Source organism: Macrobrachium rosenbergii, chromosome 4 (assembly GCF_040412425.1).
Source record: "Macrobrachium rosenbergii isolate ZJJX-2024 chromosome 4, ASM4041242v1, whole genome shotgun sequence".
Lineage (NCBI taxonomy): Eukaryota > Metazoa > Arthropoda > Malacostraca > Decapoda > Palaemonidae > Macrobrachium > Macrobrachium rosenbergii.
Genome location: NC_089744.1, coordinates 85197462 through 85221732, shown reverse-complemented (window position 1 = coordinate 85221732; position 24271 = coordinate 85197462). Strand labels below are relative to the sequence as shown.

Here is a 24271-nt window from a genome sequence, read left to right as displayed (position 1 = left end):
AGCAGACCCCGAGCAGTCCAAGACCATCTTACAGTTACTCCGTTGATCCTTCTGTTCCTGCCCCCTGTCCATCAGTGCCCACCTGTGTCTCCCTGGAACAGTCCGGAGACCTTCTCACCTGAGCTCCCACATCTGGCTCTTAAGTGCCTGGTGCCCATTCCTGAGTGCCCAGCACCTTTTTTGTCTTCTTTGAGGTCGTGGTCCGCTACGCGTCCTCCCGTTAGACCTCCAGCACTCTCCTTTGCCTTTGGACCCTGATGAACATGCTCTAGCTCCACTAAGTGACAGTTAGTCCAGATTATGGATTTACTGAAGAAAGCTCCTTCCACTCCTAAGCCTGCTCAGGATGACCACCTGTCTGAGATTTCCTCAGAAGAAGAGATTGACCAAGAAGCTGCCCCATCCTTGCCTGCCTTGATGTTCTTAATGAGGAACCAGCCAGATGACAGGACACGCCTCCCCAAGATGGTCCTTTCATCCTCCTCTATTAAGTCATTTAAGGAGATAGGAGACTGGCTTTCCGCCAAAAGAGAGCAGGGTAAAGCATCTTTGGCTTTTCCTCCTCCTCGTATGGTTTGCAGGAGGTACTTGTCCTACGTGACCGGGGAAGCTCCTTCTTTGGGAGTTGCTGTCTCCTTCCAAGGGGACTTCTCCAGTCTAACTGACGCATCTCTGTGATCTGCTTTCTCGTCAGCCAAGATCAGTTTTCGTCTGCAGAACTGGATCATCTAATGAATGACATCTTCAAAGTTTTTAAAGTCCTCAGTTTACTTGATTGGGCCATGGGTTCTCTGGCCAAAAAAATTGAGGACTATCAAGATCTAGCTTCAGATATTGCCTTGGACTGGCTTGGAGTTCTGTCCTGTGCAGACAAAGCCCTTAGAGATGATTTTCTAGAGCTTTCTGCCCTCGTTACTTTAAAGGTGCTGAAGAAATGAGAGGTCTGGTGTTCTTTTACTTCTAAGAGAGTTACCCAGACCCAAAAGTCAACATTAATGTTCTCACCCCTGGATAAGCATCATCTCTTCCCTGACGACATGGTGAAAGAGATATCCTCTGACTTGCAGAAGACAACGATGCAAGACTTGCTAACCCAGTCTTCTAGGCGTCCCACGGACTTGTCTCCTTTTTAAGCTAGGACTATTTCCCCCCTCCAGCAACAGCCCTTTCATGGAGGAAGATCTCAGACGCCATTTAGGTCCTTTGCAAATGTCTGTTTCACATCCGGGACCATCAAGAAGAGCTTTTGCAAGCCAGTACAGAAGTGAGACAAATCCTTCATGCACCTGTAGGAGCCAGGCATCTAGAGTTTTGGGAGTGGAGTCCTGAATTATCAATGTTTTGAAGGAGGGCTACATCATCCTTTCTTGGAGAGCCCCCCCCTTAGTCACCTCTCCCATCACAGTGTATTTGGTAGGCTCTGAGAGACATTCAGCCCTATTGGAGGAAGTCTCCCTCATACAGAAAAGGGCCATAGAGGAGGTTCAGAACACCAGCTTGGAGGGGTTTTACAATCGTCTCTTTGTGGCACCAAAGGCATGGGGGTGTTGGAGACCAGTCCTCATTATAAGTGCCCTTAGTCACTCTGTCTTGAAGACAGAGTTCAAGATGGAGACAAGCCAATGAGTCCTTGCATTCATTCACCAGGGCGACTGGGTGGTAACCTTAGATATGCAAGATGCATATTTTCATATTCCCATCCATCCAAGTTCCAGAAAATATCTGGGGTTCGTCTTCCAAGACAAGGTTTACCAGTTTTGGGCTGTTTGCTTTGGCCTTTCAACAGCCCCTCAAGTGTTCACTCAGGTCCTCGCTTCTCTACTGAAATGGCTTCACTTAGTAGGGATCAACGTCAGTCTCTACCTAGATGGCTGGCTTCTTTGATCCCCGTCGAAGGACAAGTACATGAAGGACACGCACAAGATTCTTCCTCTGACCCAGGAGCTGGGCCTTCTTATAAATCTCCAAAAGTCCCAGTTGAAACCTTCACAAGAAATCCTCTATCTGGGGATGACACTGAACTCTTGGGCTTTTTGAGCTTTCTGTCCCCAAAGAGGATATCCAGCTACCTTCAAACAGTCAGGGATTTTCTAGCCCTATCGTCTTGTTTGGCTCTACAGTGGACTTCCAGTGGTGGCTGTCGGAAGGGAAGCCCTTCATTCTCAGAACCCTGACCTACACTTCTATTCAGATGCCTCAGACATGGGCTGGGGAGCCCAACTAAACAATCAAGAGATCTCCGGGACATAGACCCCAGAACAACAGGACTTGCATATCAGTATAAGAGAGCTGAAGGCAGTTCAGCTAGGCCATCAGAATTTTTCTCACCTGGTCTGCAACAAGACTCGTGGTGCACGTTGACAATACCACAGCCTTAGCTTACATTTGCAAGCAAGGCGGCACCCATTCCTTCTCTCTCTGCCAAGCTGCAAGAGAATTACTGCCCTTCAGCATGATCAGGGAGGTTTTAAACAAGTTCCAGGCACACCACAATGCAACCATGACCCTCATAGCCCTGTTTTGGCCTCTGAGGGCATGGTTCCCGGACCTTCTACATTTGTTTGCGGACTACCCAAGACTGTTTTCCCAAGAAGTGTTGCTACTCAGACAACCCCACTTCAGAACACACCACCAAGGGTTGTCCACTCTTGCCCTCAGGCTTCAGGCTGTCCATAAGCTAGTCAGAGTGAAGGGTTTTTCAAGGAAAGCTGCAGAGGCTATTGCAAAGTGCAGAAGAAAGTCCTCTAGCCTTGTCTATCAGGCCAGTCGGAGCTCTGAGATACTACCTGAATGGGACAGAAAGGTCAGGGGTCCATTTAGTAATCTTTGGTGTTCAGTAAGGAACCCATTTCATCCTCTGTCAAAGAACGCATTGCTGTTCTTCTTGAGAGATATGATTAAAGCACATTCCCAGATCCAGGAGGACATTTTACCAAACTTTAAAATGAGAGCCCATGATATCAGAGCGGTGTCTGCTTCCTTGGCTTTTAGACATATGTCCTTGACCTCCATTATCCAGTCTACCTACTGGAGGTGCAGGTCCATTTTTGCTTCTCACTACTTTGAAGGAAGTAGAAACAGTGTTTAATGATTGTAGTACCTTGGGTCCGTTATCGATGACTGGTATGGTATTGGGTGAAGAATTATAGGAAGCACTCTTTTTCTCCTACTATCATTTTGTCTTGGTGTAGGGTTTTCAAGTTCTGGGGAGCTTGGAGGTTTGTACAAGGTACCTGGAGTATTCACCAGTCTTAGTGGATTAGGTTGTGGTTTTTAACAAGGTTTTTTCAAGTAGGTGACAGTGTTTCTGGTTTTTTAATGTTGGTATTATGCCCAGGGCAAGGGCACCTTATTGTATGCTTGTTAGCTATCAAGTATAGTCTCCACTACAAAGCTCCCACTTGAGTAGAGGTGCTCCACGGCTCAACAGCCACGCTGTTATGGGTTAAGATGAGCACCAACCAGAGGCAGTATTCACTTACAGTAGCTCTCTTACCAGGTAAGGAAACAACAAGCATTGCATACAGTGCTGGCAGATTTTGTCTATTTCAGACTCATCATGCTCTAATATTAGTTTTGGAGTAGACTATGTCCATGTATCCCACCTCCATTCAATGTGGGATTCAGCTATACAATTACTTGATAAGTTACTTATAAGAAAATGACATTTTCATAATAAAACTTAACTTTTATATATATATACCAAGTAATTACAGAATCAAAGCCCACCCTCCTCCCATTCTATGGACATGAGGGCACAAACAAATTGAATCATGGCAGCCAAGTTATTCCTGTTTTCCCTGATAGTGATTGGGACTGTCACCTACATAAAAACAAAAGAAGCGCTACTGCTACTGTAAATTCAAAAAGTTGCCATGGCGAGGTAGATAGCCTACATTAGCTATGTAATTACTTGGTAAGTATATAAAAAACTCAGTTTTATTATGAAAATGTCATATTTTTATATTTGTGAATAGCACCCTGTAAAGATATTCAGAGGAAATAAAACAGTATTAGAAGTCACAAAACACTATATACTACAGAGACAGTACTGATGAACATACAAAACCGTTTGAGACTACAGATCCACCCACAGGAGGCGTCAAGATAGTAGTGGCCTTCAAAACTCATATGGCTAAAAACCTTAGTATAGTCTCCAGGGACAATACTGATAAACATACCGACCACAGGAGACTACAGCTCCACATCTGGCAGGTGTCGGAAATCTCATTAGCTCTGCTCCCCCCATACAGTATTCGCGGGGGATGCATACCACCCCCCCCCCAACAAATAGCTAAAATCTGTGGATACTTAAACCCTCTAAAACACTTAGAACTGCCTATTTTGATAGCCCAAACACAAAAAAAAAATCCCTAAAAATGCATATATAGATATTATGCTACTCACGGTGGGGTTAAGTTCCAAAAAACCCATCGTTTGTTGGAAAAAACGTATCTCAAATGTAGCCTAGCCTACACTAGGGTATTCAGTACCATGCATAACAAATATTGTAGCCTAGCCTACACCATAAAGTATACTTTATACATACACGGTATAGTAATTATTAGTATCGGTTAATTCTGGAGGTTCATGCAGAGTGACTTATGATAATTCAATACAAAGAGAAATTGAATAACAAGCAAGAATTAGCTTAGCCTACACTATGGTGTATTGTATACATATATGATAGCCTAGCGTACATTATATTGTACTCTATATTCACGTAACATCGTATTATACAAACATCAACATAACGAAATGTATCTTTTCCATGGATCTTTTAACATGTTATCCTTTAATTCACGGTATCCAGTAATATTGTATATATTGTATTGCTTTTGTATTGTAAATTGTGATCATAGTGATCAATGTTTTGGTTTGGAAATCGATTTTGCGGTAAGTTTATTTTGCTCTATTTAACTCGGTTCAGAGCGCTCTTCTTGCTTATAGTTAGCATAAATGAATCTCTAGATACTTTATTTATAAGGGGCAAGGTTATTTTTCGTTATACGAAGTGTTTTTAAGTCGAAATATAACTTAAATATATCTCGTTGTGAAATTAACTTCGCTATTTTTTTCGTTAATACAGTAGATGACATTAGCCGTTTGGAGGCATGCTAGTTTTGTGTAAAAAAAAAAAAAAAATCAAGATTCCATTTGCTGTTTTCCATTGATTTCATCATCATAGGAGCTTTATGTATTTATCGTTTATCGGCGTAAAAATAGCAGTAATATGTGTTCTTTCATGCCCAGTAATTTTGATTAAAATACTTCCTCACCAATTTTAATTATGGTCGAATTCCATCCATGTTGCTGATGCATGATAATTTATAGTCATTAGCAGCTTGAACATTGTTTTCTCAGCTTCAGCTACAACTTGCAGCTGAAATTTAGCAGTATATTTCCTTGCTGATCTTTTATCCATACCGAATACAGTAAGGGTATAATGTAAAAATATATCAGTCCTATTCTACTGAATTTCATTTGTACTATAACTACGGTAATTGTTTATTACTGTATAATGGTTGAAATACAAGCAAAACACCTGTTGTTATCCGATTCAGTTATAAGCAAAACAAGTTTCTAGGCCAGTTGTTTATGGCTGCATGCATTTATGCAAGAGTATAATGTTACTAACAATACTTTTATCATCCTCTTTTACCTTTTTAACTAGAAGATGGAATAAACGAGATGGAAGAAAAGAAGGTAGTCTGTTGTAATTTGGTCTCTCGCTGCCTGCTCCTGCATGAAATTTGAAAATATTATATAAATATTGTTGTATCGGTATGAATTGCTTACCCCATCGAATTATCATAAGGCGAGTTATCGTAACTTGAGCACCACCTGGGTATCCGAGTATTTTGATAGTTTTATAACAAAAAGTGCATTTAATCATGAAAATACAGTAATTAGTGAATATTTATAAGTGAAAAATACCGTAAATGGGTGAATTTTCAGTGAATAATGCGTATATGTTCCATAGAGAAATTCACAGGTAGGTGAGACTGCGAATTGTGAGACCGCAAATACAGGGGCTTTTATTGTATCTCTACTGCCTACCATAAAATTTAAACAGTTTACAAATTTCTTTTGACTGGTATTCATATTATGGTTGTAACTTTCTTTTATGAAGCTAGATTCAGTGATATACCTTTCCAGTGTGTTATTAGAATAAACAATCCTTTTTACCCCTTCCAGTTGATAGCATGATTGTTCTCACTAACATACAAAAATACCACTGTTCCCCCGTGCATATCTCTCACATTTTTTTTATCCTGTTATATTCTCTTTTCCAGTGCTTTACCCATTTGGCCAATATAAAAGTTGTCACAAGACTTACATGGAATTTTATATATACACCCTTTAGTATTGTTGGGGGAGCTCTTGATAAGTACATGTCTCATTATTTTATTGTTCTTAAATGTGACATTAATATCAAAATTCTAAAGAAGATGGGGATATCTTTCATATTATTATTATAAGGCAGTACTAGCAGATTTTTTGTGTTGTAAGGTTCTTTTTGGTTTTGATACATAGTCTTTTTTGCCGCTTCTGATGCATTGTTTAACCCTTAAGGGATGGGCTAAATATATATTAAGCACACCCCCAAACTGGGCAAACTTTAAGGTTGGCCAATTTAAGAAAAAAACACATCAATGGAAAGAGGAAGATATGCAAATGCACAAGGTGCATTTAAAAATTTTCCTGTACAGTCCATGGGAAGTTGAAAGTGACTATATACAACCCTGTGTGGGGCCTCTTTTTCGCTTGAAAATTACAACTACAGTGAACCCCACAAATAGGTCAAATCCACAAATGCTTACAACGCCCCTCTAAAAACGCTTATACCTGTCTACCATGAAGGGTCAAACACCAAAGTATGCCTCTACCATGAAGGGTCAAACACCAAAGTATGCCTAAAAATACCAGCGTACATCAAATATACATTAAACTATTACCTTATTACTGTATTAATCTTTGAAATGATACTATTAATATAATTTCAAGCCATCTTAAACATTTTATCATTACATTTATACGTACACGTACTGTATGGCTTTACAGCTGTAGGTGAAAATAATCCAGTAAAGTACGTATTCAGCCACACATTTTCTTTCATACAGTTATAAGCCATCCCGTTTTCTTTTCGGGGGAACCATTGGTAAATATTTGCGTATACAGTATGTAACTCATAAAAAGAGACAAAAAATAGAAAAAAAGTATGCACATTTTAAAAAATTTAATACTACGTATATTTGTACCTGTTTACCATGAAAGGTCAAACACCAAAGTATGCCTAAAAATACCAGCCTACATCAAATATACATTAAACTATTACCTTATTAGTGTATTAATCTTTGAAATGATACTATTAATATAATTTCCAAGCCATCTTTAACATTTTATCGTTACATTTATATGTACGTACTGTATGGCTTACAGCTGTAGGTGAAAATAATCCAGTCCCCCCTACGTATTCAGCCGTGCACATTTTCTTTCATACAGTTACAAGCCATCCCGTTTTCTTTTCGGGGGGAAAATTGGTATTTACGTATACGTAATTCACAAAAAGAGAGACAAAAAATAAACAAAATTTATGCACATTTTAAAAAATTTAATACTACTTATATATTAAGATTACTACATAAGTAAATCATACGGGTACTCACCAGCGATGAATGTTGATTAAAGATGATGATGATGAATTAGCTGTGCAGTGCGATGAATGACGATGAAGATATGACTGCACAGCAAAGCAGAGGAGTTACAACTCATCTGAGGATGCCTCATCACCTTCAGGAGGTGCTTAGGGAGGCACTTCTTCAGGTGATTCAAGAGGCACTACTTCAGGCGATTGGGGAGGCTTTGAAGGGGCCTTCTTTGTCCGTTTGATGAACATGGTGATAGGCAGCTGCTGTCACTGCTTTTCCATGGTGGTGAGGGTTTGATTATAGGGCTCCCATGCTGAATCAAGCATGTTTGAAAATTTTAAGGAGCGTTCCATAAAAGGATCCCATGTTGAAACACTCCTGCATATCCTTAATCATTCTCTTCATGTGGGACAGACGTTCCAAAGTCAGGCCGCTCTCCTCCTCCTCCTGCTCTTCCCCTGAACCTGGCATATCTTCTTCCTCACTGGCAGACCCAGCTCTTCCCAATCCTGGTCTGTCAGGGGTCAGAGTGAGCATCAATAAGGGTGCTGATTTCATCCCTTGGTGATGTCCTCGAAGCTTTCCCCACCTAGAATCCTCGCCAAGTGGACAGTCTTATTAATGGCCGAATGTTGAATTTCTTCAGGGAAAGCCCCTGTAATCATGAACACCTCCGGCCACAACTTGTTCAGCATGACGTTCAGGGTCTCCTTCTTCATGTCATTCAGTGATCGGCTGATGATGCTCACTCGTGGCAATCGTGAATTTACGTCAATATTCTTTTAGCGTAAATTCACTGTCACTGTCCGTTGCATTTACAAGGTGCTGGAGGGAATTCCCAGTATAGAGTTCCTTGAAGGCACGGATTACGCCCTGGTCCGTAGGCTGTAGGAGAGAGGTGGTGTTGGGAGGGAGGAACTCAAACTGGACTCCCTTGTAAGAAAGATCGATAACAAGCATTATCCATAATCAGCAACTCCTTGAACTCCATACCCAAGTCGTTCAGGTATTGCCTAACTTGAGGGATGAAGGTCTGATGGAACCAATACTCTGTGACTATATTTTGGTGATCCAGGCCTTAGGGTTATGCATCCAGAACACAGGAAGCAATGCCTTGTTCTTATTCTTGAGGGCCCTGGTGTTTGCAGCCTTGTAAATGAGGCCTGGTTTAAGCAAGAAACCAGCTGCATTCGCACACATGATGAGGGTAACCCTATCCTCCTGGGCCTTGAATCCGGAGGCTTTAGCTTTGTCCTTCATAAGGTATGTCCGGGAAGGCATCTTCTTCCAGAACAGGCCAGTCTCATCCATATTGAACACCTGTTCTGGATGGTAGCCCTTCTCCTCGATGATCTTCTTGAAGGCCTCCGGATATTTCGCAGCTGCTTCAGTGTCTGCAGATGCTGATTCCCCATGCAGAGTAACAGACTTTAGGTGGAACCACTTTTGAAATCGGTGGAATCACCCCTTGCTGGCCTGGCAACCTTGAGGCCCTTCCCCCTCTTCCTCTTCTGCTGGGTCATCAAAGCCTAAAAATTCTAATTTGCCTTCTTCAACGCCTTCCTCTGCCTATACTACGTTGTCGCCTTCCTTAGCAGTTTATAACTGCTGGTAGAGTTGTCTTGCTTTCTCGCGAATGGTGATGGAGTCAAGGGGCACGTTTTTCTTCCGGCAGTCCTTTATCCAGATTGCCAGAGCAGATTCCATTTTCACGATTGTTTTATCCCTCACTGTCGCAACTGTCTTTGCACTACTGAAGTAGCTCATACTCAAAGACTTGCGTATCTCCGCCTCTTTCTTCTTGATATATCTCACTGTGCTCTCATTAACACTGAAATGGCAGCCAACCGCGGCAAAACTTTTGCCCTCCTTTAACATGTCAAGAAGTTTCACCTTCTCCTCGAGTTTCATAACAGTCTTCTTTCTTTGAGACTCTTTGCCAGAAGGCTTTGAAGGAGCAGGGTGTTTTTTAGGAGGCATTTTAGGGCTGAATACCGCTGATACACAAAGATAAAAAATCAAAACGGACAGACGCACGGTTTCACAAGGTAAGATGCTGCAAACTTATACGCACAATCTGAGGATGATGCCGTGGAGCGGTCTCCCAGAATTCCGTGTTCGCGAGTTGGTTGTGAATGTTCAGCCAATGAGCGCCAAGTGAACAGCCAATCAGTGCCAAGGAAAATGAATGGTGCTTTTGGATTGGCTGCTTTGCAGATGACAGCCAATAGTATGTCGAGTATCACTGGTCCTGGGTACACAGCGTCCAGCATCGTGATTTCTTTATATTTGCAGAGAGGTGGCTTGGGTGAAGCACTTTTAAGGAAAACAAGTATATGTTATTGAAATTTTGCTGTGTTTACGTTAATATATTACAGTACTGTAATATTTGAAAATCAGTAAATCGTTTTTCAACTTACAAAATGTACTTACAGTAGTCATTAATATATACTTAGTACATACATGAAAATGCTACGTACCGCAGATGTAAACATACGTACCCTGTAGTATTCCTGTTGTCTTACTTATTTTAGATATGCTCTACGTACTACCCATAGTACTGTACTGTACCATGTATCATCCTAAAACACTTTTTGTATGTAATGTTTAAAAATCATCCTACAACAAAACATTTTATAAAAAGTACGTACTGTATGCGCAGAAAATCAGTGTTAGTATATGTACGCACAACCAGTAGTACCATGCGTATACCGTAGCGGCAAATTATCGGCAAATGACCCAATATAACCCGTTTTATTGCTATCTCACGTTTGTGTGTTTTGTGTGTACAGTACTATGGCCTAAAAATATTTTTTGAAATCGTGTATTAACCCTCTAACGCCGAGCCTCTATTTACAAAAACGTCTCCCGTATGCCGGCTGTGTTCGGGAGTTAGCACTGAAGCGGAAAAAAAGTTTTATTCAAAAAATCACAGCACGCTTAATTTTTAAGATTAAGAGTTCATTTTTGGCTCCTTTTTTTTTTGTCATTGCCTGAAGTTTAGTATGCAACCATCAGAAATAAAAAAATATCATTATCATATATAAATATTGAAATATATGACAGCGCAAAAAATTTTTCATATACAGTATAATTTTATACATATCGCGCTGTGAGCAAAACGGTTAAAGCTAATTGGTTATTTTTTTCTTTGTATTGTACATTAAATTGCGATGATTTTGGTATATAGCAAATTGTAAACGATCAAAGCAACACAGAGAAAATATTATCACAAAATGATGCATGAATTCATAACGTGCGGACGTAAAAAATGTTTTTTCAAAAATTCACCATAAATCGAAATATTGTGCTAGAGACTTCCCGTTTGTTGAAAAATGAAGCTAATTGATTGAATATTACTAGACTGTAAGTGTTTTAGCTTACAATTGCAGTTTTCGACCATTTTGGTCGAATTGAGTTAAAGTTGACCGAAAAGTCGAATTTTTTCTATTTATCGTGATTTATATGAAAATGTTTCAAAACTGATAAAAGATACAACCATGAGTTATTTTCTGTTGTATTGTACATGAAATTGCGCACATTTTCATATATAAAAGTTTATGTAACGACTATTATAAAACGGTGCAAACATTACGACAACGTGTGAAAGAATTTCTGAGATGTTCAGCCGAGTTACCGCCTACGGACGTAAGGAAAATGTTTTTTTAAAAAAATTCACCATAAATCGAAATATTGTGCTAGACTCTTCCAATTTATTGCAAAATGAAGGTAAATGATTGAATATTACTAGAATGCAAGAGTTTTAGCTTACAATTGCGTTTTTACCATTTGGTCGAGTTAAAGTTGACAGAAGGTTGAAATTTTGGCAGTTATCGTGATTTAAGTGAAAATATTTCAAAAAGTGATAAAAGCTACAACCATGAGCTATTTTCTGTTGTATTCTACATGAAATTGCGCACATTTTCACATATAAAAGTTTATGTAACGACTAATGTAAAACGATGCAAACATTACGACAACGTGTGAAAGAATTTCTGAGATGTTCAGCAGAGTTACGCCGGCATGAGCGTAAGGGAAAAGTTTTTTTTTTTTTTTTTCCACCATAAATCGAAATATTGTGCTAGAGACTTCCAGTTTGTTGCAAAATGAAGGTACATGATTGAATATTACTAAAATGTAAGAGTTTTAGCTTATAATTGCGTTTTTACCATTTCGGTCGAGTTAAAGTTGACCGAAGCTTGAAATTTTGGCAGTTATCGTGATTTTTATGAAAATATTTCAAAACTGATAAAAGCTACAACCATGAGTTATTTTCTGTTGTATTCTACATAAAATTGCACACATTTCCATGTATAAAACTTTATGTAACGACTAATATAAAACGGTGCAAACATTACAACAACGTGACGAAAGAATTTCTGGCACGGACGTAAGGAAAAAGTTTTTTTCAAAAATTCACCATAAATCGAAATATTGTGCTAGAGACTTCCAATTTGTTGCAAAATTAAGGTAAATGATTGAATATTACTAGAATGTAAGAGTTTTAGCTTACAATTGCATTTTTTTACCATTTTGGTCGAGTCAAAGTTGACGGAAGGTTGAAATTTTGGCAGTTATCAGGGTTTATATGAAAGTATTTCCAAACTGATGAAAGCTACAACCATGGGTTGTATTTTGCTGTATTTTACATGAAATTGCGCACATTTTCATATATAAAACTTTATGTAATGGCTAATATAAAACAGTGCAAAAATTACGACAAAATGACAAAAGAATTTCTGAAATTTTCGGCAGAGTTACATGCTGGTATAAGGAAAAAAGATTATTTCAAAAATTCACCATAAATCGAAATATTGTGCTAGAGACTTCCAATTTGTTGCAAAATGAAGGTAAATGATTGAATATTACTAGAATGTAAGAGTTTTAGCTTACAATTGCATTTCGGTCGAGTCAAAGTTGACTGAAGGTTGAAATTATTTGTAGTCGACGTACGGTACGTCCACTCGGCACCCAACAGACAATTTTAGTCGACGTATGATATGTCCAGTCGGCGTTTAAGGGTTAAGATGCCCTCTGAATGCTCTGCTTCTTCTAAGGCCGCTGGCCAATAGCCTACAATTACTGTAATGACTGATGAGAAGAAAGTACTGTAGACATGATTGTTTTATTAAGAGAGGGCAAAAGTCACGGAGAAGTAGCAGCCCATTACTGCATGACATTAATTGTGGTCGCCTGCATTGAGCATGAATAGGGTAAAATACTCATGCAGCCCTACTGTACCACCTTCTTTGCCATGTTCAAATACCTTAAAATAACAGCGCCTCCCATCATTCATCGTACTGCACAGCTAATTCATCATCATCATCATCTACAGCATACTGAAATCAACATTCATCACCAGTTATTACCCGTATAATTTAACTTTATTATTTATTATATTATTAAGGTACCCAGTGTAGTATTACATAGTATTGTTATTTAATTTCTATTACTATTTTATGTACAGTACTGTAGTACAGTATTATTATTGATTTACATGATTATTTAATGTCATTTTATACAATAAATATGAAAATACAGAATATTGCTAGTATACAAAAAAGACAAGAAAATCTGCATCCGTGAATATGGAGTTTCCTGCGAATATTTTTATAGATATGTTCCATAGAAAAACCCGCAAGTGTGTGAGTTTCCCGCAAAATTTTTTTAGATAGGTTCCATAGAAAAACCTGCGAATGGGTGAGTTTGCGAACCTTGAGAACGCGAATACGGGTGGTTAGCTGTATATCTGAACTACTATCATGAAAGATAAGGACTAAAACCAACAGCAATCCCTGGGTAAATTTATGAGCAAATAAGACAAGACATCCTGGAGCTACAGAGAGGCAGTACATATGCCCCAATGAAACCTCAAGGCTGACTGATCTACCTCGCTCCTGTACTGAGTTAATACAGTTGCCATAAGTCATTTATGGCCCATTGAAGAGTTATGAACATTTTTGCTGCTAATTTCATCCAAACCGTATGGCACGCAGTATTAATCCTTATCAGAGTTAGCCCGTCCATCACTCAAAACCTGTTATAGTTCCTCATATGATCATGCCTGTCCAGTAAGGGTTAATATACTGTCAGGATATTTCAATTTCTTGCCTGTGTTCCTAATCTTATCTATGTCCTCATCAATATATTCAGGGCTACATACATGTAATGCTCTTAAAAACATAGACATAAACACTGATTTCTTAACCTTATTGCTTTGTTTGGAATAGAAATGCACATAGGAAGAAATATTAGTAGGTTGTCTGTAAACACTGTATTTAAACCCATTACTATTTCTTCGTATGAGGACATCCAAAAAGTCTAAGAACCCATCATTTTCCATTTCCATAGTGAATTTGATTGATGGTACTAATATATTTAACCTGGCAAATAGGTTATTTACATCTTCATTCCATGGCCATACACAAATTATATAGTCAAACATAAGGTTTAGTATTTTTTTTTTTAAATTCCATATATAAGTTACTGTACTTAACACTGGGGATAGAGGGTTTCCCATCAACATACAAAAATTTTTTGAGTAAAGTTTACCATTAAATTTAAATTTATATTTTTTTGCACATAATTTAATCAGTTCAGTTAAAGCCCTTTTAGAAAATTGGATATCCAGCTGTGTGTTCTCTGGTAATTCCAATAAAAACTCCAGCAGATCATCAGTTGTAGAACTTACGGAAAACTTTGAAACGACTTCATGGCAACTACCCGCCAAATTTTTCTGGCAATAAATAGGTCATCCGGAGTTAGTGTATACAGCCATAACTTGCACATGTTCCCACATGATGTTACAACGATAAATAAAGTCAGAGCCATCAAGCCTCTGGATGAAAAACTCAACCTTTGACTTGTTACTACTTACAAGAGTCTCAGATAGAAACAACAAACCATAGTTATGGGCACAACTCTGGAGTTCAAGAAAATTTGACCTTAAGCCCCAAATAGTTGAGAAAGTACTCTGCAATTTTTCTTACTGAGTTATGGGCACAACTCTGGAGTTCAAGAAAATTTGACCTTAAGCCCCAAATAGTTGAGTAAAGTACTCTGCAATTTTTCTTACTGTAATGAGTAACAGGCCTAGGGTTCAGCTCAGTGCCTCCTGAAAGAATTACAATTAACAAAAAAATTATTTTAATTTTATTATTTGCCAGTCTGCTTTTATTGAAATACAAAAATTTGTATAATTATTGCATGGAAAATATGATAAAATGAATGATAAAGTAGCATCACATTTATCTATAAAACTATACTGCACAAAACAAACATACATGCATGAAAAATCAATCTGTATTATTTCAGTGAGAGAGAGAGAGAGAGAGAGAGAAACAAAAATGCATATGCACATTAAAAATATTGAATACACTAGTGACAGTAATTGTTTTTACCAATGTAAAAGGAAACCAGAATGACTTCAATGCTATGAGAGAAAACGGCTATGCTTACTTATACAGCGGTAACTTGATTAGTGGTCAAAGTTTCTGTAAGACTGATTTATTTATTTGTATTAAGGATTTAATTTGTATTAAACATTTTATAGATATTTTGCTGTATGTACGTTAATATTAATATATTTACATTAATGTTAATATTTGAAAATTAGTAAATCATTGTTATAAGCCTTTTAAGGGTGTATATACTTCAGAGTAACAGTTACATGGGGGTAATCTAATATGACTTTGGGTGGCTTGGGGTGTATTTTTGTTTGAAATATTAAAATGTATTAGTATTACAATATAAGGTATATTTTTGTTTGAACTGTTAAATTTGGCCTTGAAATGGTAAAATAGGCAGTTATACGGATTTTATTTTAGGGGTTACAGGGTATTTGGCAGTTATAAGCACTTATAAGCATTTTCAGAGGTGATTTTGCATTTTTATGGTGGGTACTGGAACCTATTCCTGTGAAAAAGTGGGGGAAGCACTGTAATCTAAATTTTGTTGAGGAGGCCCGCCTCCTGCATAAAGATATATAATTGCGCTATATTACAATCCTCACTGAGAATTGTAGCTAGAATAAAATTACTTTTTCTGTCATGCCCCTGGGACAGGAACGTATGTCTCAGATTCCCAAGGCTGGGACATTCGACCAGCAAATGTCTCACAGTCAAGGGCACAGTCCAGTCATCGAAAAATGGAGGATTTTCATGGGGCATAGAAGAACCCATGCGTGAGTTTTGTATGTCCAGTCCTCAATCCTGCACAACTTTGTTTCTTGTCTCCTTGGCATATAGGGATGTGACCAAGGAGACACTGATTACGTGATACTGCACATTTTTTGATTTGTTAAAATATTTTCCCATAGGGACTGCCAACATTAATTTTCTGACCTATTAGAGGATATAAATCCTGGTGTGGCCGTAGGCATCTTCTGGGTTATGGGGAGGTGACTGCTGACTTTGCAAGTTGGTCAACTTCCTCATTGCCAGCCACCCCAACATGGGAAGGCACCTAGCAGAAATCCATTTCTTTACTTCTTCTCTTCTTTACTTCTTCCCTTCACAAAAAACAGCTATTCCAATATCTCTAAAATCAGTGTGTTTAAAGATTTCCAAGATTGTAATGACTGAAGAGCACTTCTTGAGCCACAGCATATCTTAAACTGTTTCCATTCTGAATTAAAATTTCCTTTAAAGCCTTTAAAATTACATGTAGCTCTGCTGTAAAAATAGATGCAACAGATAATAATCAGGGAAGGCCACTCCAAAGCCAATAACAGCATCTGACTTTGAGCCAACTGTGAAAACTGCAATAGAGTTATGTTGCAAGGAATGTTCTAAAAATATTAACTTCATGGCCTCACTGGACAATTCTGTCTTGGTAAAATGAAAATATCTACAAAATTGTACCTGTAGAAGGCTCCAGGGGGCTAACCGAATATCTTGCAGGTAAAATTTCCCTCCTTGACATGTTCAGTTCCTTGACAATAAAATTTACTCTAAAAGAGAATGGTTGAGGTTGCTTGGGGTGATTTTCATAAAACTACCAATGCTTTTCATTTCTCATATAAATGCTGGTTAAAGACTTGGGGAGCCTCTGAAATCTGTATCAACTCTGAACCAGCAGATCCTGGTAGTGAAGATCCAGAGGCATCTCACCAGCATCTACAAGCATGCTCTTGGTGGGAGATGATTTAAATGCTCCTGTAAACAATCTTACTCTTCCATGATGAATTAAATTGAACATTTTAAGGCTATTTGGCATTGCAGAAGTGTATATTTCACACCCATAAGTTAATTTTGAAAAGACCAAGGCTTTATGTCATAGAGTCCGATGTGGACCTCACACACTGTTGCAGACACAAGAAACAGCATATGTCACGCATCTTTTGCACTTATATCTCCATTCATGTTATTGTCGTGTTAAACGTATCTTTATTACCTTACACATTACAATGTCAGCATTTCAACCATATGTACCATAGCTTCAGTCATGCCATGTATATCAATTTATATGTATATATTCACGTGTTAACAAACAAATAATCGATTGTGTGGTGACCTCTGTTTTTGTTCGCCTAGTGTCGAACACTACATTTCCACTCGCAAGATTTATTGACCTGTCTGTTGTCTGAATGAATTAATAAGTTTGTAGATGATGACTCTTTCTCATGCCTTCGCTATAGTATAATCTCAACATCTGAGTTTGGTCTGCACCCCACGAAGTGTGAGACAGAACTTTCAGCACATTCATTGCTTTCAAGCATTTTGTTTTAATATATTTCAGATGTGGAATCCAGGTCAGATTGCTATGAAAAATCATCCCAAGAAACCTTGTTTCACCAACACATGGAATTCTTTGCCTGTATATTAACAAATCTGGATCAGGATGGAATACTCATACATGGCAAAAGTGCAGGGTCATGCACTTTGAATAATGCTGAGGCACAAGACCTAGATTCACTAATAATGTGTTGTATAGTATCTACAATAAATGCATGAAATCTCAATAAAAAAGAACAAGAATTTTGTAGAACCAGTATGGAATTTAGTAATACCATAAACATAAAATGCAATCCAGGATTTTTTTTTAATCATGCCAAACTTTTGTTGTTTGGCATTTGACTCCAAAATTTTGCCCAGTCAAATCTACACTACCCATTTCCTCATTTCAGTGTGTGTGTGTGTGTGTGTTTTTTTTTTTTTTAGGGACTATCTGATTTCCAAAGTATTTCTTATTTTTTTCAACCATTCCAGCATCATTCTTTGCTGTCAAAACTGTAACCTCTCTCTTATCCATTCATTTCACTACCAAAGTATTATTCCTTTTAGCAAAAAGTTTTGTATCAATTCAGCAACACTTTAGGGGCCTACTGTCACTCTTGACAACACCTGTCAACATTGTTGATCTTGTATCTAAATAATCAGACGAATGTTTGTATACAAATTAACAGTAACTAAATCATTTTTTAGATAAACAGCAAATTTTCCTGACCAAGAGAAATGCTTTGTGTTTTTATCACTTTGAAGAAGGTATCTTTTCCATAATAAATTTGAAAGTTCTATAAATACTCATTCCAATGACAATCAGAAGGGCACAAAACAAAGACTCACACCAAATTTTGCATGTTTAGCTTTAATGAATTGCCTCAAGTCAAGGCTTCCTTTCCACAATATGAGAGCCTCATCAACAGCTATTTATGAGGCCTCATCAGTGCTTGGCATCTCTCACAAAGTAAATCAAGAGAAGAGAAAATTTCAAAAACTTCAAAATACTCAAATATGTAGCCATAATTGTAATCTCTTTTAAAATATGGTTGGTCCATAGTATACAGGGTCCTTTGACCAATATATTTTTATGTGAGGGTGTTTTGTTATGCTCTTGGCAATTGTGAGAGAAGATGTGCAGGTAACTTCCTGATACCTCCTGCCACTTGAGACCATGAATTTTCCCATGTTTATTTTCTCCTTTCCTGAAATATGTTTGTCCACTTACACAGTCTCTTATAATTTTTTTTTATCAATAAAGTATTTATATGCATCTTTTAGCAGCAGAAATGGAGTTTCCCCAAGATAGAGTTCAGCTTAGAAAAGTTATCCTAAAGCTAGGTTTGGCTTTAGGCTGTCAGTCTTTAAAACATTGGGAACCATTTTCCAACCACTCTCCACATCTCTGCTTTTGGTTTCATTATCACATCCCTAATTACTTGAATATTCACTGCCACTCATTATGGATGGTGTATTAGCAAAAATCACATTAATATGGCAGAAAACAATGAAAAACGACAAAGAATAACAATATATATCGATTACTGAATGCTTGTAGAGAACTGGTCTTCAGAAAGTTCAAATTTGCTGAAGGGAGTGGCATCGAATGTGATAGGAGCTAATATACATCATTAAGATGTTCCAGATATATAAGAATCAGTTAACCCTTAAACGCCTACTGGACGTATCATACGTCGACTAAAATTGTCTGTTGGGTGCCAAGTGGACGTACCGGTCACGTCGACTACAAAAAATTTCAACTTTCGGTCAACTTTGACTTGACCGAAATGGTCGAAAAAACGCAATTGTAAGCTAAAACTCTTACATTCTAGTAATATTCAATCATTTACCTTCATTTTGCAACAAATTGGAAGTCTCTAGCACAATATTTCGATTTATGGTGAATTTTTGAAAAAACTTTTTCTTACGCCAGCTGCGATAACTCGGCCGAAAATTTCAGAAATTCTTTCGTCATTTTGTTGTAATTTTGCACTGTTCTATATCAGCCATTACATAAAGTTTTATATATGAAAATGTGTGCAATTTCATGTACAATACAACAGAAAATAACTCATGGTTGTAGCTTTTATCAGTTTTGAAATATTTTCATATAAATCACGATAACTGCCAAAATTTCAACCTTCGGTCAACTTTGACTCGACCGAAATGGTAAAAAAACGCAATTGTAAGCTAAAACTCTTACATTCTAGTAATATTCAATCATTTACCTTCATTTTGCAACCAATTGGAAGTCTCTAGCACAATATTTCGATTTATGGTGAATTTTAAAAACTTTTCCTTACGTCCGCCAGAAATTCTTTAAAATCACGTTGTCGTAATGTTTGCACTGTTTTATATTAGTCGTTACATAAAGTTTTATATATGGAAATGTGCGCAATTTCATGTAGAATACAACAGAAAATAACTCATGGTTGTAGCTTTTATCAGTTTTGAAATATTTTCATATAAATCATGATAACTGCCAAAATTTCAACCTTCGGTCAACTTTAACGCGACGGAAATGGCCAAAAAACGCAATTATAAGCTAAAACTCTTACATTCTAGTGATATTCAATCAAGTACCTTCATTTTGCAACAAACTGGAAGTCTCTAGCACAATATTTTGATTTATGGTGAATTTCTGAAAAAAAAAACTTTCCTTACATCTGCGCGCGGTAACTCGGCCAAACATCTCAGAAATTCTTTCGTCATGTTGTCATAATGTTTGCATCGTTTTACATTAGTCGTTACATAAACTTTTATATATGAAAATGTGCGCAATTTCATGTAGAATACAACAGAAGATAGCTCATGGTTGTAGCTTTTATCAGTTTTGAAATATTTTCACATAAATCACGATAACTGCCAAAATTTCAACCTTCGGTCAACTTTAACTCGACCGAAATGGTCAAAAAACGCAATTGTAAGCTAAAACTCTTACATTCTAGTAATATTCAATCGTTTACCTTCATTTTGCAATAAATTGGAAGTCTCTAGCACAATATTTCGATTTATGGTGAATTTTTGAAAAAACATTTTCCTTATGTCTGCTCGGTAACTCGGCCGAACATCTCAGAAATTCTTTTTGTCTCGTTGTTGTAATATTTGCACGTTTTATATTAGTCGTTACATAAAGTTTTATATATGAAAATGTGCACAATTTCATGTACAATACAACAGAAAATAACTCATGGTTGTAGCTTTTATCAGTTTTGAAATATTTTCATATAAATCACGATAAGTAGAAAAATTCGACTTTTGATCAACTTTAACTTTCGACCAAAATGGTGAAAACTGCAATTTGTAGCTAAAACACTTAACAGTCTAGTAATATTCAATCAATTAGCTTCATTTTTCAACAAACGGGAAGTCTCTAGCACAATATTTCGATTTATGGTGAATTTTTGAAAAATACTTTTTTTAATCCGCTCGTTCTTAATTCATGCATCATTTTGTGATAATATTTTCTCTGTGTTGCTTTGATCGTTTTACAATTTGTTATATACCAAAATCATCGCAATTTAGTGTACAATACAACTAAAAAAAATTAACTCAGCTTTAACCGTTGTGCTTACAGCGCGATTTGTATACAATTATATGAGTTTTTTTCGCTGTCATATATTCCAATATTTATATATGATAATGATTTTTTTTTTCATTTCTGATGGTTGCATACTAAACTTCAGGCAATGTTAAAAAAAAGAAGCCAAAAATGAACTCTTAATCTTAAAAACTAAGCGTGCTGTGATTTTTTTAAAAAAACTTTTTTCCGCTTCGGCGCTAATTCACCGAACGCCGCCGGCATACGGGAGACGTTTTTGTAAATAGAGGCTCGACGTTTAAGGGTTAATAGCTTCAACAGTGAGTGTTGTAAATGAAACTTGACATTTCAAATTGTTATAGGACGGGTGTATTGGACCACCTTAATGATGATACAGTATATATTTGTCACAGTCTCCAAGCACAAAAGTTGTTACCATAAAGGGTTGAATCCTAATTCCTTTGCTGGGCTTAAATTTTGAAGAAGCAGTTGCCCTTTTGGCTCTGGGAGGGATGTCATGTATCTGCCATGTTTCTAGCTCATGTACATAGATAATGAAGACAGTTGTCCATAACAGATATTTTTCCCGTTAGTAGGGGTTAATTTCTTAATCTTATGAATGTTAGGTCAAAGGATTGGGCTACAGTTTTGTTATGGCCATAACCTGTGGTTTTCATCAGTGTGATGACTCCAAGAAGTCTTAGACATTGAACAACAAGTTAGTGTATGATCTGACGATGTAGGCAATAGAGGAATAAAGATGGATCACCCATCTTTGACAGCCATCTGTTATTGGTTATGAGGATGGTGGGGAGGTGGCTGCATGATTGTTGGTTTTGCCCACTGATCAAATTCCACCAGCAAACCCCTTTCAGGATGAAGGCTTTGGAGTCAGAAGGACAGTCCAGCAGTAAACAGGACTACAGTAACATGTATCCTTGAACCTCCTAGATTCATACTTCGTTTGTCATGATGCATCCAGAATGAACAAATTACCTGTGCTGTTTGGAGAATGGAAATAGCTATTTCAATTGCATGTCTTATATCATCAGCCTGACAACAACTCTGGTGGCTTTCACTGATTTTGGTCAGCACTGCTAAATGGTCTCACTGTAGATGGCCAGAAGGTTGCTATCTGTTTTCCTTAAGTTCCAGTGCTAGCAGGTTCCCTAGCCATGCTGTAGCAGTCCCTAGTATGACAGCATGCATTCCTTCAAGGTAACCAACCACACAGGTATCGAGAGGAAATGAGGTTCAGGTCTGTGTGTTGCGTAGTGATAGATTGCTTCATGTGGACAGAAGCAGACAACGTTGAAAGCATCTTGAGATTTGCACCACGATGGAAAAACATCATTGCAGTCTACTTACATTTAAAAAGGCAGGTGATGCTGTCGGTGTTTTCTGGATCTAGAAGCCTAGCAGGCTTCATAGCAACAGTAGAATATGCCATTGATGGAATTGTTGGCATTAAGTCTGAACCACATGCTTCAAAAGTTTTCTCAAACCAGATCCAACAGCCTGATAACTGAACACCCATGTTTCACACCTAGGAGCAACTTTGATGGCTTCATCTTCCCTCTGTTCATCATGGTCATGCAGGTACTAATCAAGGTAAGATTGTAATGTGTTGGCTAGTGCAAGACTGGTTTAGAATTTCTTCAGCTGTCAGTGGACCATCCTAGTAGGCTGTTAGCGTGAAGACTCATGAAACAGCTGTACTTCAAACAATAACCTATCGAGCATGCATCTTCATGCCTGGAAATTATCAAAGCAGGCCCCAGAAATCAAGGGTTTTTGGAGACCAATACTGAAGTCACTGCTAACTCTTAATCATCAGTGTTTACTATGCAAAGTGAACTAGATGTAAAGTTTGTACAAGTGAGAGTGGACACCAGTCTAATCATGTTTCATGTGATTCCAGACATCCAACTGCACTTCCAGAAGTGTCAGTTGTTTCTGCTGTATACAAATGTCTGAATAATATGCCTAGTTTGTATGTATTAGTATGTGTGTACCTTTGTAAGTTTTTAACAGTTTTCCTTTTTTGGAAAAAAATAGTTCAACATTCTCATGACAGTGCTGAATGACTTTGGACCTCTTGACCTCCTCTTAAGTTTTTACTTGACTGATGGTTTGTGATCAAACAAATTTTATATCAAAACATTTTTTCACAAAAATCCCATGAAGCAGATGTGGAGTAACCACCTCACATCCCCTAGATTTTGATTGATCAAAGGCACGTGTGAACAGTCACCTTCAGCTATTTTGTTACTGTGTACAAGACGAGAATACATGTGTTGGGAACATGGGCTATATAGGATTGATGGGTTTGTATATGTGATCTAGAAGTGACATTCAGCTGTATGTAAAAGAATGTTCTGTAATTCTTTTGAACTTTTTATTGCAGTCATGAGTAATCTAATCACTTCTTTTTCAGGCTTAATTTACGTCTGTTTAAGCCAATGGTGTTGGAGAAAGGCCAGCGATTTACATTGCGAGATGGTTCAACGACAGTTGGAACAGGAGTAATAACCCAGATCAACTCCATTTTGTCTGAAGATGAACGGCAAGCTTTGCAGGGAGGCAAGAAAAAGCGAGAAAAGTTGTTGGGCAAAGCTGCTGCTTAGGTGTTGAAATTACATTGTCCAAGTAGTAATCATATTTGAAAAATAATGTATATCTACCAAATCCTAGGTGAAGGTTAATGTGACTTTTATGCCTTGTTTTTAGACAAATCTGTGTAACAAAAAAAGTCACACTTTTGTAAATTATCATTTGCAATGTTTTGTAAAAATTGTAAGTAGTGAAAAATTGTCCTGCAAGTTGTAAAACCTCTTACAGAATTAAATGTATATCTTGTTAGCTAGTGAACAAATATCTCAGTCATGTTTTTATTCATGTATGCTTTTTTTATTTCTTAACCTAATAAATATTTAATTCTGCTCATTCTGTAAAGTTTAAAGTTAGCCTCTATAAACATAATTGTAAGTCACTTATTAATACAGTGCACCCTCGACTTATGGCAGGGGAACTGTTCCAGTGGCATACCCTAAGTTGATTTCCACCGTAAGTTGATGCCAACGTAAGTAGCTGGGCCATAGCGCTGTCTACAAACATGCTAACAGCAGTAACAGACACTGTAGCGCTGTTAACATGGGTTATGGTGCAGTAATTCATGTTAACGGCAGTAATGGGCGCCTTAGAGCTGTTAACATGGATTATGGTGTAGTAATCCATGTTAATGGCACTGATGGTGCAGCTAAGACGCCATAAATATTTAGCACTGTACATTACTGTACAGTATACTGTAGAATGTGTTAATACTGTACTGTATATGGTACAGAGAGAGAGAGAGAGGG

General features: G+C 37.6%; 1 protein-coding gene across 1 annotated transcript in view; it reads left to right on the top strand.

Moving 5' to 3' along the window:
* The window catches only part of mEFTu1 (mitochondrial translation elongation factor Tu 1), a 235199-nt gene extending 211341 nt beyond the window's left edge, over nucleotides 1-23858 (top strand). The window contains exon 10 of the mRNA XM_067103039.1: nucleotides 23350-23858. Within this exon, the coding sequence (XP_066959140.1) occupies nucleotides 23350-23539 (190 nt within the window). The 3' untranslated portion in view covers nucleotides 23540-23858. The remainder of the gene's footprint in view (nucleotides 1-23349) is intronic.
* The last annotated feature ends 413 nt before the right edge of the window (nucleotides 23859-24271 follow it).